The sequence below is a fragment of the Poecilia formosa genome, unplaced genomic scaffold (genome assembly GCF_000485575.1).
Source record: "Poecilia formosa unplaced genomic scaffold, Poecilia_formosa-5.1.2 Scaffold48, whole genome shotgun sequence".
NCBI lineage: Eukaryota > Metazoa > Chordata > Actinopteri > Cyprinodontiformes > Poeciliidae > Poecilia > Poecilia formosa.
In genome coordinates, this window is record NW_006799987.1 from 572151 (window position 1) to 585158 (window position 13008).

A 13008-nucleotide genomic window follows, 5' to 3' on the forward strand; every position below is an offset into this window, starting at 1 on the left:
AAGTGTTTGTGTTGCAGTTTTGGAGCTGGAGCGTTTCTAATGTGGTCTCAATGCAGAAAAAGAACTAATAACTTTATTCAAGTTTCACAAATCACACTTGGTTTTAAATACGCTGCAATTGGTGTAAAACAAACCAGATAAAAAGTGTAAGTATGTTAGTTTATAAACAGAATTAAAATGCTCAAGGTGAACAATTAGATGGAATCATCCTTTAGAAAACAGGATTAAGTTGCATTAATCGCATTTTTAGCGCAGCAGATGAGAACAACCTTAAATTAAAAACACCAGAAGTCAAACATGGTGCCGCGGAGACTACACCACCATCTAAACTTGGGTCAAAAGTTGCTGCTAAACCTTGAAAATATTGAAATAATTGCCAAAAAACAATATTATCAATCCATGTTTTAAACTCAACATGTTTTCCGAATCGGAAGCAAACTTCAGCTTCTGATTTTTATTTTAATTTTTGGCTTAATGCGACCTGTATTTGATCTTTTCATGACAGTCCGAACATCACAGGTCGGATGTTTTTTGAATGCGACCCAGGCCACTTAGTAAACGTAACATAATAAATGAAGCATATCCAAACATTCAGCTGTAAGAACAGGATTCCATCTTTATTCATCACAAAATAAAAACACCAAAGTTCTGCTTTAATACTACAAAACGCTACAACTACCCCTCTTCACAAAAACACTGTCAACATCAGCCAGAAAACAATTTTCAACAAAAACGTTATCAAGAAAACACTGGATATTAAAGCTATTTCGTGAGCCAAACGGACTCGATATAAAGTAAAAACTGAAGTCAGATGTTTGTTCCTGAGACGACAAAATTAAAAATGAAATAAAAATGAACAGACTGTACCTGGTTGAACTGGAAAATCTCTCCCTAATACAAAAGCTTCATGCAGCTGTACCTCTAAAATAATAATATAAAATTTGAGAAAACTATCCACTACTTCAGCAGGAAAAATCAACGTAGAGATTGAAATTATTCTTTTGAAAGTCATGAGCATTAAAAACCTGGGAAAAAAAGCATAAAACACACAAAATTGTGCAATTCCTATAGTAAAGCATCCTGAAATGTGATCGACCATCTCATGAAAACTAAGCGATCCCAAACAGACATAGACGCATCAAGCATGTTCAGTTTTTTTCTGTTTTTGTACCATTTAACAGAAAATCCAGTGAGCAGATTTTACATTCAGTTTCTCCTCAGGGAAATTTGTAACACCGGCATTAGAGGTGAGATGATGCAATCGAAGTCTCAAATTTGAAATGAGAGATTAAATCTGCAGTACAGATTCAAACAATAACTCAGATGAAGCCTGAATAATAATCGTATTCAGGCGCAGCAGCTGTCCTCACAAAAGGAGTCTGTAAACTGTTCAACTCGGACTGAGATGATTTCGTTTCAAGCAACATTCTGCAGCTCTGCTGTCAGTGCAGCCCCTCCGACGTCGGCTCGATCGAGGGGAAAAGCTGGAGTCATTTTTGGTTTTTTAGTGATTTTCTTTTTTTAACCCACTACATCTGAAATACAATCAAAGTTTAAGAAAACAAACAGTGAAATCATGAAATCAAAGCAAACAAGTTTTAGTCCTTTTTTGTTTTCAGTTTCAAGTGTGTTCAAAAATTAAAGAAAAAGTAAAGTCGGCTCCGTGTTGATGAATCCAGACATTCAGAGCGTCTTTGTGGATCCATCAGAGTAAAGAGCTCCAGCCAATCACATCACTCGCTGACGAAGAGTCCCGCCCTCTCCAGTTTTGCTTCCTGTCTCATCGATTCCTGGCAGCAATGGACGGAGCTCTGGGAAAAACAAAACAAAAAAAAACATGATCAAGTCAAAATGACCCACATTCATCACTACTTTAGTCTGGCTGCATATTTATTTATTACCACATTCATCACTACTTTAGTCTGGCTGCATATTTATTTATTAAACATCTTTTTATCTTGTTGTGATAATATTGATCACACATTGATAATAAAGCCATCTCATTATCACCTGTCCAATTTTATCTATCAATTGTTTTTATTTTAAGAAATACATAAAATGGAAATTGTTTATTCTAAATTTAGCATGTAAAGACAGAAATTAGACTACAACTGCTGTCATTTTCAGAGTAAACTGTTTACAAAAATCTAATCTAAGCACTTTTAGATTATAATTGATCAATTATTTGCTATAACTGACTATCATGCTGCGTCAGCAGATTTCCAGTATTCTTATGTCCTAAACTTGACAGGTCTGATCCAGTGTTCACCTTTCATCTCAGTTTCCGTCTTGGTGTTGTTCGGTCGGCTGACGTTGTTTTTTGCAGGTTCGTTGTCGTTGGCGACAGGTCCGGATCCTGAAGCCAAACCTCCGTCCGGTTTGGCTTCAGGCTCCGGGGCTTTCTTCCCATCCACAGTGTCCATCTTCACCAGGCAGAGCGTCTGCAGCAGCGCCACGGTGTCAAAGTTTTCTCCGGCACACTCGCCTCGCTTCTTCAACATCTCCAACACCTGCAGAGGGAAAACAGACGAGTTACAAAAGATGACAAGATTTTAATTAATGAGCAGTTCATACAAGTTGATAATTATTGATTAGTTGTTTTTTGTTTTAAATATCTTGAATATGGACCAACTCTTGCTTTATCCATAAGTTTCCTCTCAAGCTGTTTTCTCCTGTCACTCCATCTCAATCTTTTTTTATTTTTAAGCAGTCATTAGGCACAGTGGCAAAACCTAAAACTGCTGCTGCGCAAGTAGGAAGGATGTTGCTAGGTAACCAAAGAGTGAGTGAGTTGCTAGGTAACCAAAGAGTGAATGAGTTGCTAGGTAACCAAAGAGTGAATGAGTTGCTAGGTAACCAAAGAGTGAGTGAGTTGCTAGGTAACCAAAGAGTGAGTGAGTTAGCTGATTCCGCCTACCTAGCCATAAGAAATTCAGCAGCTAAAATCTTTCCTCTGCCTACATTGCCCAGAATGCTGTGCAGTTCTGGATCGAGGTTCATTGAAATTATTGAACAGCCTATCGGATGTATTATCTATTGATTGATATTGTTTATCACAATATATTTGGACCCTAGTGAAGTTAAATCCCACTGCTTTCTTCAAATCAAACAAAAACGGTGTCAAAAGTTTGTGGTGCAAAATGTTCATTTGTGCTGCCATCGTGTTAAAGGTAATAAATGTTTCCAGAGGTCAACCTAACAAAATAAACAAAACTTTTTTTTTTTTCATAAAAAAACAAAATAAAGTAATATCTTCTAAACAAATGGAAGGGAATACAGTCGGCATTTTTGCTGCACAAATGTAGCAAAGTTGAATCTAACCAATTTTGTTTTAATTTTGTAAATGTGGGTGTCTGATTGACCTCTGACCTCAGTTTTTTTTATATTTTTAAAATGACAGTGGCACACAGACCTGTCACAATGACACATTTTGCTGAATGATAAATTATCCCAGAAATGATTCTAATAATATTGATGTATTATTGTCGAATAGTATTATTGAAAATGGTGCAGTAATGACAGTTAACACTGGATCTGGAGAATATTTCAAATATTCCACCAATATTTGGTCAACCAAATACAATAAATTAAAAAAAACAACTGAAATCATAAATGAAATTATGATATATCTGTAGATGAAATTACTGCAGATAATGTTAAATTATATTTTTATTTATCAAGTGATTATTTTATTGTGGCAGGTTTAGTGGCACAAATGAAGGTCTTTGCTGCACAAATGTAGCAGAATCAATTTCTTTTGATTTCAAGATGCTGGAGGGGCATCTTCACTGTTACTGATTTAATATTCAGTTTATTTAAATTGTTCCTAAAAACAGCACAGATGTCACTTTATCTAGAAAACCAGAGCTAAAAATGTAAAATGGCTTTAGAGTTTTCCATCTAGTGTTGTTCGCCCGCAGCCCGTCTGACCCAGGGTCTGATCTCCAATCTGTACAGGAAGCAAACACACCTTCATGTACTTGTATGACTTCAGCTCGCTAATGTTCTCCTCCAGGTAGAGCAGGTACAGAGAGAGGTCGTCCCATTGGCCGCCGGGAGTGGGAAGGACGCTCACGGTGGGAAGCGACTGGTAGGTCTCCAGGAAGAGGGCGTATCCCTGGCAGAAGAGCGGGCGGAGGCTGGCGTAGATCACCACCGGGATGAGAGCGATGAACATGGCCAGGTTGACAGCACTGGACACAGACAATGAAGAAAGACAAAGATGGGTTATAAACCTGCTGAGGTTTCCAAACTTTTACATTTCATTTGCTTAGCATAAATCCTTCCTCGTTCCTTCTGAGTTTAGTTGGAAAAATTTATCAGGTAATCTGATTTATAAATCTGTCATTTGATTATCAGAATGAGAAAATATGTAATATTTTATATTTATCACAGTAAGTTTTATTTAATCTACACAGTTCTTGGGTTTCTCTGCTGGGCGGTTCTCTTACAGAAACATTTTCAGTTCATGTTAGTAAAACTTGATGAGCAACGCAGACTGGAAGCCAGGCAGAAAGATTAGCATGGCAAATAACATTTAAATAACGATAATGGCACTTGATAATTGTTGGCTGTGTGTGTGTGTGTGTGTGCGTGTGTGTATAATGGAAAGCACTCTGAACTTACTTGTTGCTGATACAAACTATTGATTTACATAACTTATATTCTTCAACAATTATTGAAAAACGGACTTTATTTAAGCAGTTAACTTAAAATGTATGATTTAAAAATTGATTGGATTACACATTTCTTATTTTTGCATCCACTCTACTTTTCTGTTATCACACCTTCCCCTTCACAGCATTAAATCGGTAGTTTACTGTTGAGAACTTGATGTTACTCCGCAGCTCAGCTGAATGAAGCGCTATTAAAGTGAAACTTAACTTAAGGAGGCTTCTGAGTTTTTATATTTTAAAACAGAACCACACCGGACTCTGTTTGGACCGTTTCTCTTCCCCGTTCTAGCTTTTCAATGACCCCGCCATCACCGCCATCTTTGTTCTTCATCTTAGTTTTATTGGGATGGCAAAAAACTTACAGCACCATTACCGCCACCTAGTGGTATGGAGTGCGGTTCGTGACGATTTATGTAGATATACATCTACATAAATATACATCCATCTCTTTATCTGTCTATATGTATATACATATACATATAGACATATATTTATATACATCTACATAAATATATATCCAACTCTTTATCTGTCTATATGTATATACATTCACAACATTTACACCTACTACAAATGATCAAATTCTATGAAACAATTTAGTTTTCTTTAAAAATCGAATAACTATTTGTATATGTGCTATCTTTGTTCAACTATGGCTCTGCCTAAGGATGAAGGCGCCCTCTTCTGAATGGAGGCCAAACTACAATACTAAAACCAAGCGGAAATGATCAGTTAATTAACTAATAAACCATTTATTGACACGATTAATTAAAATTAATAATGTCCGTTTACACGTAGTTTTAGCATCTCTACTGCAGATGCAAAGTTACCTGAGCAGAGAGAAGACTCCCACAGCGATGAGCTTACACTGAACCCTCTCTGGGATGCTGGTGTCGTTGACGAGCAGGCCGACCCGCAGCAGGCAGTCGAACTGGTCAATGATGGAGGCCAGGTGGAGGTAGTAGCCCAGGTAGAGGCAGGCACAGAGCAGAGTGACCAGAGTCAGGCCGCGGCACAGCAGGTAGTAGGACAGCAGCACCCGGGAGCAGCGCTTGGTCATCAGGAACTTCTCCACCAGCGGGTAGTTGAAGCAACCCTCTGTGAGGTCGCTGGCCAGAGAGCGGGGAGAGGTTTAAATAAATTATTTACACTGAAAAATACAGCGGCATATTAGGACCGTTGTAGATAAACAAAAAAGCAACACACAAAAAATAAGGAAACAGAAATTTTGAGATTAGGCTCAGAAATGTCCAGAAAAAAAAATTGTTTCAAAAATCAAAATTGTTTGACTTTTGAAATTTCCATGCTTTTCTGAGATTAATCTAAAAAATTCTGTTTATTTTGTAGTAATTTTTCCACTTTTCTAACTCAGAAATGCCTTTTGTTTTAGAGTTTATTTGTTTACTCCCTCTTATTAATCTACAATATGCTGATGCAGAAAAACGTTTCAATGTTGTCTTCTGCAGATCATTAACATTTATTACCTTGTCTTAAACTCTCACTCACTTCTAAACAATACAATCAATGTTTAGTTTAATGAATCAGTTCTTGTCTGTGGAAGATAAAGTCACAAATATTCACTTAAAGCAGCTTAAAACTGGCAGGTCTCACAAGATTTGAGAACTACAAAAGTGATGTAATTTAAAGAATATAACAAGTTATGAATTAATTTTCGACAAGTAGAAGGTTTTTACTCAAAAAAAAAAAAACTAACTTGCAAGATACTGAAGATTGTTTCAAGTCAATAATATTGATTAAAAAAGTTCTACTTCCTCTAACAAATTATTTCACTTATAAGATGGAAAAATCTCTTGTTGAAATAAATGAAATAATCTTCCAGTGGAACTAGTTCTTTTCATCAATATTAAGGAGTTATTGACATAAACCAATCTCCTCTATGTTGCTGAAAAGTTATTCGTAAGTTAGTTTTGTCTTATTTGCAAATGTATTAAGATAATTAAACAAGAAACTAGACCAAAAATACTTGTTTTTTCAGTGTAGATGTATATGCTTTTCACACAGCAAGCATGTTTGTTTTTTTTGCATAGATTTCTAAACAATAGCTTTGTTTAATATTAAATGGTGCAATTTATTGCGATTCCTCTTATGTTATAGAGTAAGAAGTAAAGTGTTTTGTAGTGAGGGTGTGATCCCGGAGCGTACCTGTCTGAGGTCTGCAGTCCGGAGGTCGCCAAGCGTTTGGCCAGAGTGACGGCGCGGTTGTAGCACCGATCCAGCTCCTCCATGATGAAAGCGAGGTCCGACTGCAGGAGCGGCGCTGCGGAAAACCTCCAGAACAAGGCGGGGGAGTACATCAGCACCGCCACCAGCAGCAGGATGTAGGGGAAGAACTGGAGAGATGGGGTGAGCAGGAACGGTTAACGGTTACCGGCTTCAGTCGAGCAGAAAGTTTGACCCACAGACGACCCAACCTCATGTCGAGGGGACAGAGGATGACCTGAAGAGGAAACTGCCAACCGTTGTATTCGGTCGAATTTCCACTAACGGACAATTTTCTAGTTTCATCAGAAGCAGCTTGATGACACATGCTGATCATACGATCCTGAATATTATCACCAAAATTTTACATTTAATGCTAATGAATGCACTAGGGCTGAGACATTAATCAGATTAATTGATAATTGAATTAACTTTGATCGATTAATCGTTAACTGCAGCATACACTCAATAAAAGGTCATTTGTGGCTGTAACAACACTCTCAAAGGAGTAATTAAACCAAAACTGTGTGAAAAATGTTACATTTAAGATGGAAAATATGTTCTACCCAGAACTCGACTACCAGCTGGTTTAGCTTCACTCAGTTTAAATTTTATATAAAAAATAAATCTATGAAGCACCTTTTGCTTAGTTTAATTAGTTACATAGTTTTTCACATATTAACATTAGAAGTATGTTTTTAGCTGCAGGTTCATTCTTTATTACAAATGATCAGGGGTTCACGAAAGTAACACCGTTTTATTTTAAGCAATAAAATGTTTTGTGTATATTATTTATAATATCCTATAAACAAATGGAAAAATCTGCCATTTTTAAAAAAAATTCAGATTAATAACCAAATGAATGAAGAATCTCTCTCTTCACTGAAACTGGAGTAAAGTGTTATTACCTTTTCCTATTTTTTATTTAAATGTTCTGTGGTATTTGTTTGAAGTATGAGACACAAAAGGGGGAAAAAAATGCAGAAAAGGTTTTAAGTTTGGGAATGTAGCGCTGGACGGCCCAGAACCGACAGCCTCCGCTCTACTTTTACATCACAAATCACTCTAAACTGTCTCCTAATGTTTAAAAAAACAAACTTAAATACTGAAGAAATAAACTGGCATTTGTTATAGACTCCAAACGTAAAGCAGTGAGACTAAAGTGCAAACCAGTTACAAAAAGAAGCTTAGCGTATGAGTAAAATGTAAATTAAAACATTGCATAAACATGTTCAGCCTGAACACGTTTTAATATAAATAGAAATTCCTGATGACTCCAGTAAGAACAAACAGGAATGTGAACAGACAAACACACCTCCTGTCTTAATGCATGTTATTAGAAAACTTTTCTGACACACCCGTGAATTAACACAACAAAAGCTGAATGAAGTCACTGCTTTCAGATGGGCAAATTATACAACCTGATGTGAGATCTTATAATACGAGTAAAATATTCAAACAATTTGAAATGTTTTACATTTTAAAAACCAAAAAACCTCAATGTTTTTATTTGAATTAGAGGATATCAACCCAACATACAGCACATTTATTTGAAATGAAATAACTTTTTTTTTTAAACCATAAACCTGTAAAATGTTGTGTACAAGTTTGTTGGAAAGAGTTATTTGATTGTGCTATTTGGAAAACACATAATACTGCCCCTTAAAACAAACACTGCTCAAATACAAAATGTTACCTAGTATTTTGGTTTAGTTGTTAGTGCAAACATCTTATTACGCTTGAAATAAGACAAAACTAACTTAAAAGTAACTTTTTAGCCAGAAATGGGAGCTTGTTTTAAGTCATTAATTACATAATATTTATTTTTCCAAGAGCACTAGTCCCACTGGCAGATTATTTAACTTACAAGACATTTTCCCCCTACGTGAAATAATCTGCCAGTTGAACTAGAACTAATTTACAATTGCATGTAAGTCGGGGGGGGTTTTTTGTTTGTTTTTGTTTTTCAAGTGTACAAAGATATTTCCACAAGAAACTAGACAAAAATATTTGGTAAGATTTTGTTTTTGCAGTGCACAAAAAAAAAAAAAAAAAAAAAAACATGCCACACTTTTCAGACTTTTAGTTATGGGCTACTTTTGTTTTGGTCTCTGACATAAACATCCAACCCAATTTAATGGCGCAAGGCTAGATGGAGACATTTTAAACGTGTGTGTGTGTGTGTGTGTGTGTGTGTGTGTGTGTGTGTGTGTTTACCTTGTGCAGCCCCAGAACCAGAGAGTAATTGTGAACAGCCGCCCAGCAGTACGAATCCACATAACCTGCCTGTTTCCAGGAGAAGTTGGTGGGAGAAAAACAACTTATCTGAGTACCTGAAATTAAAAAAATACAAAAATTTAGACTATATCTCTTGGAAATAAATACACTTAAATATCTACTCCAAAACAAATATCAACATCAGGGGTGGCAATATGGGCCTAGAATTTTATTGTGATATTTTGAGGTAGTAATGATAAAAAAAATTATAGTAAAAAAAAAACAAACAAAACAAACAGCTATTGTTTATTTTTTAGGTAACTGTATGGCTGTGACTGCATGGGGCATCATCATAGCACCACAAACACAATTATTGTTCTTGAAAATAATAGTAAAAATTCCAGCTTAAAAAAAGTGACTTATATCACTAAACTGCACACAGTAACTACATTTAATTATACATTCAAATTTACTGGTATTTATTGATGCTTTTATGAAACAAACTGTGGAGAAAACTGCAGAAATAACATTTCCAGTAATACCGTTATTTATTTATTTTTAAATATATTTAACTGAAATTTATTGTGGTAAAAATGAATCAAAATTCTTATAATTTTTTTTTTAGAAATGATAAACCCTTAATTGATATCTACGGCTGGACGATAAATCAATAACATATATCGCTATAGACACGTGATCAGTATCAATGGATAATACACTGAAGAAAATATTAAATATATTCACTGAACTCCAATCCAGAATTACACAGCATTCTGGGAGATATAGTCAAAAAAAGACGTTAGCTGCTCAATAGTCTCTCGCACAGCCACCAACTCACTCTCTCTTTGGTTACCTAGCAACTCACTCACTCTTTGGTTACCTAGCAACTCATTCACTCTTTGGCTACTTAGCAACAACCGACCGAGTAACTGGCGCAGTGGCAGTTCCTCGGTAGTAACTACTTAACCAATCACTGCTTAAAAATAAGAAATAAAAGTGTGAAGTGAAAACTGTGGATGAGTTAAAGTCACACCAACAGTTATCAGTATTTTAAAACAAAAATAAATCAATATTGACTGATATGAAACACTTATATCGTGATACGTTTTCAGCCATATTGATATCAATGTATTCATAAATCTTTACCATTTTTGTGCCTAAAAAAAATCCTAAAACTCAAAATCAGATTTTTTTTTAAACTATTTGTTACAAGCCGAATGTCATAAAGACACAATTTGTTCCCATTTCTTCAGCTGAATCTAAGACAGATCAGCTGATGATGCCCGACCAAAGCAGATAATCTGGATTTTTACCGGATTAGCTCTGGTCTGACTCACCAACTGAGACCTCCTGAGCGAAGGCCAGGGAGATGAAGAGGAGGGGCAGCCCCACAGCCACGCAGGTTACCATCTTGTCTGCGGCCAGCTCCGTTCGGATGTTCTGGTACCGAGCCTGGTTTGGCTCCTTCAGCCGAAAGTCGCTGAACACATACTCTGTAGCAACGTGAGCGATGGCCATCTCTCCTCTCTGAACTTATCTGCACAGAAAACATCCAATTCGTCATGATCCAGACGGCTGAACGAATTCCCTCTAGATTTACACTGAATACATCTTATATCTTGGTATACTTGAAATAGGACAAAACTTACAAGCAACTTTTAAGATAAGATAAGATAAGATAAATCTTTATTGTCATTGTCACAAGAACAACGAAAATTAAAAAGTGCCATCAGTCAGTGCATATGCTTAAAAAACTTGTCTCACAATTTACAATTTTTAGCTTATGCTAAGTCAGTAATTCCTTTATAATGATGAAAAACGTTCTAGTCACACTGGCAGATTATTTTACTTATGGGGAAAAAATGTACTGCTAAAAATTAATCTGCCAGTTATTAAGTTATTATTCATCAATACTTAGGAATTATTGACTTGAAATAAGATCCTACATCCTGATGAAAAGATGTAGGAGCTAATCTAAATAAATTAGTTTTTGTCTTATTTAAATGTGCACTAAGATATTCACACTAGAAATGTGACAAAAATACTTGGTAAGATTTTGTGTTTTTGCAGTGTATTCCTCTTATGTCAGTAGTTAGATAACATGTTAGATAATTGGCAGGTGGAGCATATCAACGTTTGTAAAATTCTGTATTTGTTTTCTTAAAGCTTACGCATAGTTCCTAAAATGTTTACACTTTGGGATCATATGTCTGGCTGTGTGTGACTGATAAAGCCACACTGGCCAGTTTCTCACCACAATATTCCTAAAGTTTGGTCTGAATTGTGCAAAAATAAAAGACATCCTGTGTTCATTTTAAAAAGATACAGTCTCAAAACTACCAACAAAAAAAATTTCATACTTTTTATATAGCATTTTATTTTTATGGATTTCTTACCTGGACCTGTTTCTGTAATAACTGACCTCAGATGGGCAGAAGGTGATAGATGAATGGATGGTTTAAGCACTAAAACTAATTGACAGTTCTCATCAGACATTTATAAATCCATATAAAAATGTGTGATGAAGATAACAGTTTATGTATCTCTCTTTTATCCTTCTTTAGACACTAATATCCATAAAAAAATATGCTTAATTTGAAGCTATGGTGAAAAACGGGTTTATTTTCTCACCTGCAGCTGTCAGAAGAAAAGAAGGGAGGGGTCCTCCAAGAAAACATAAAAACCCCCCAACTATTTAGTCCCAAGAGTGGCCAGTGGTTTCCCTCAATAATATTCCAGTTAAGTAATTTAACGGGGTTAAGTGGTGAAACATGAGTCCAGGCTAAAAACAACCCGTGACTGAAGCATCAACAGGCTGCTTTGTTCACATGCAATGTCTGTAGTAAGAAGCACATTTAAAAAATACATGTAAAATATTATTTCTTTATATATATACTTATAAAAAATAACGTTGTAAGACAAAGGCCTGGTTTGCACGTTGGAACTATACTCACTAATCCAATGTCATACAACTTTGTGATTTAAAAAAAAAGAAATAATAATTTTTAAAAAACTTACCAATACTGCGTGTCTTATAATGATTAAATAATCATTGTAGTGGTTTTCAGAAGCCGGTCGCTTCAAAAAGTTAGATTAATTAGTTTTCCAGGACAGAGCAATGTAGCAGCACGGCGCTCCTGAAAAGGAACAACAATAACTTTCGAAATCACCGTCTTCCTGTAAGGCTGCGGACTCCTTCCGCCAGTCTTATACAGCAGCTGCGTTCACGGACACACCGAAAATATCTATTTGACGTCACTATGACGTGTTTAATGCGACTCTGTAATTTATAATTTGAACTACAAATTACAAAAGAATTATTTTTCTTTTACAAGAGAAAAATAAACAAATATTTAATTGATTGATTAATAAAAACAACAACAACAAAAAAACACAATAGTTAAAGCAAAAATGAAAATTATATAATTCATCTAATAATTGTATTTCTATGTTATCTAAGCTAATTTAGAAACCAGGTTTTAACTTGTGAACAAATGTCAACAATAACAGTCGATATAATTATTATTAAAACTTATGAATCACTGAAGATTAAGATTCAAGAGTAAAAATGACTGACAAAATTAACTATGCACTAAAATTTTGTCAAGAAATTAATTGATTAAGTATAAATTAATTTCTTGATTAAGAGCTTATAATTAAGAAATTATCATTAGCTCTTAACTTTTAGGGTAAGGCAAGGTCATTTTATTTATATAGCACATTTTCAGCAACAAGGCAATTCAAAGTTATAACTACAAATTCACATCAAGTCAAAGTTTATTTATGTAGTACATTTACAACATCATCTCTGACCAAAGTGCTTTACAACAATCACAACCTCACAGGTAGACAAATGATAAAACAAAGAATAAAATTAAGTTTGGTAAAAAAAAAA

General features: G+C 35.2%; 1 protein-coding gene across 2 annotated transcripts; it reads right to left on the reverse strand.

Moving 5' to 3' along the window:
• Positions 1-590: 590 nt before the first annotated feature.
• LOC103138228 (pannexin-1-like) lies at positions 591-12318 on the reverse strand. Of its 2 annotated transcripts, XM_007552344.2 has the most exons (9): positions 12132-12318; positions 11745-11950; positions 10451-10650; positions 9114-9229; positions 6840-7027; positions 5507-5785; positions 3971-4193; positions 2270-2510; positions 591-1811 (listed from the first exon to the last, which is right to left on the reverse strand). In XM_007552344.2, exons 3-9 carry the CDS (start codon positions 10629-10631, stop codon positions 1729-1731), a joined length of 1311 nt encoding a protein of 436 aa, XP_007552406.1. In that variant the 5' UTR covers positions 10632-10650; positions 11745-11950; positions 12132-12318; the 3' UTR covers positions 591-1728. The 2 variants fall into 2 exon arrangements, with proteins under 2 accessions (XP_007552406.1, XP_007552405.1); XM_007552343.2 differs by lacking the exon at positions 11745-11950.
• Positions 12319-13008: the final 690 nt, after the last annotated feature.

What these genes read in the sequence shown, in the direction of transcription:
- LOC103138228 (XM_007552343.2), bottom strand. Translation starts at nt 10,631, where the DNA reads ATGGCCATCGCTCACGTTGCTACAGAGTATGTGTTCAGCGACTTTCGG. An exon ending in GGAGTCTTCTCTCTGCTCAG is followed by an intron (nt 4,194 to 5,506) that starts GTAACTTTGCAT and finishes GTCTGTGTCCAG; the next exon opens with TGCTGTCAACCTGGCCATGT. An exon ending in AGTCATACAAGTACATGAAG is followed by an intron (nt 2,511 to 3,970) that starts GTGTGTTTGCTT and finishes TTCCCTCTGCAG; the next exon opens with GTGTTGGAGATGTTGAAGAA.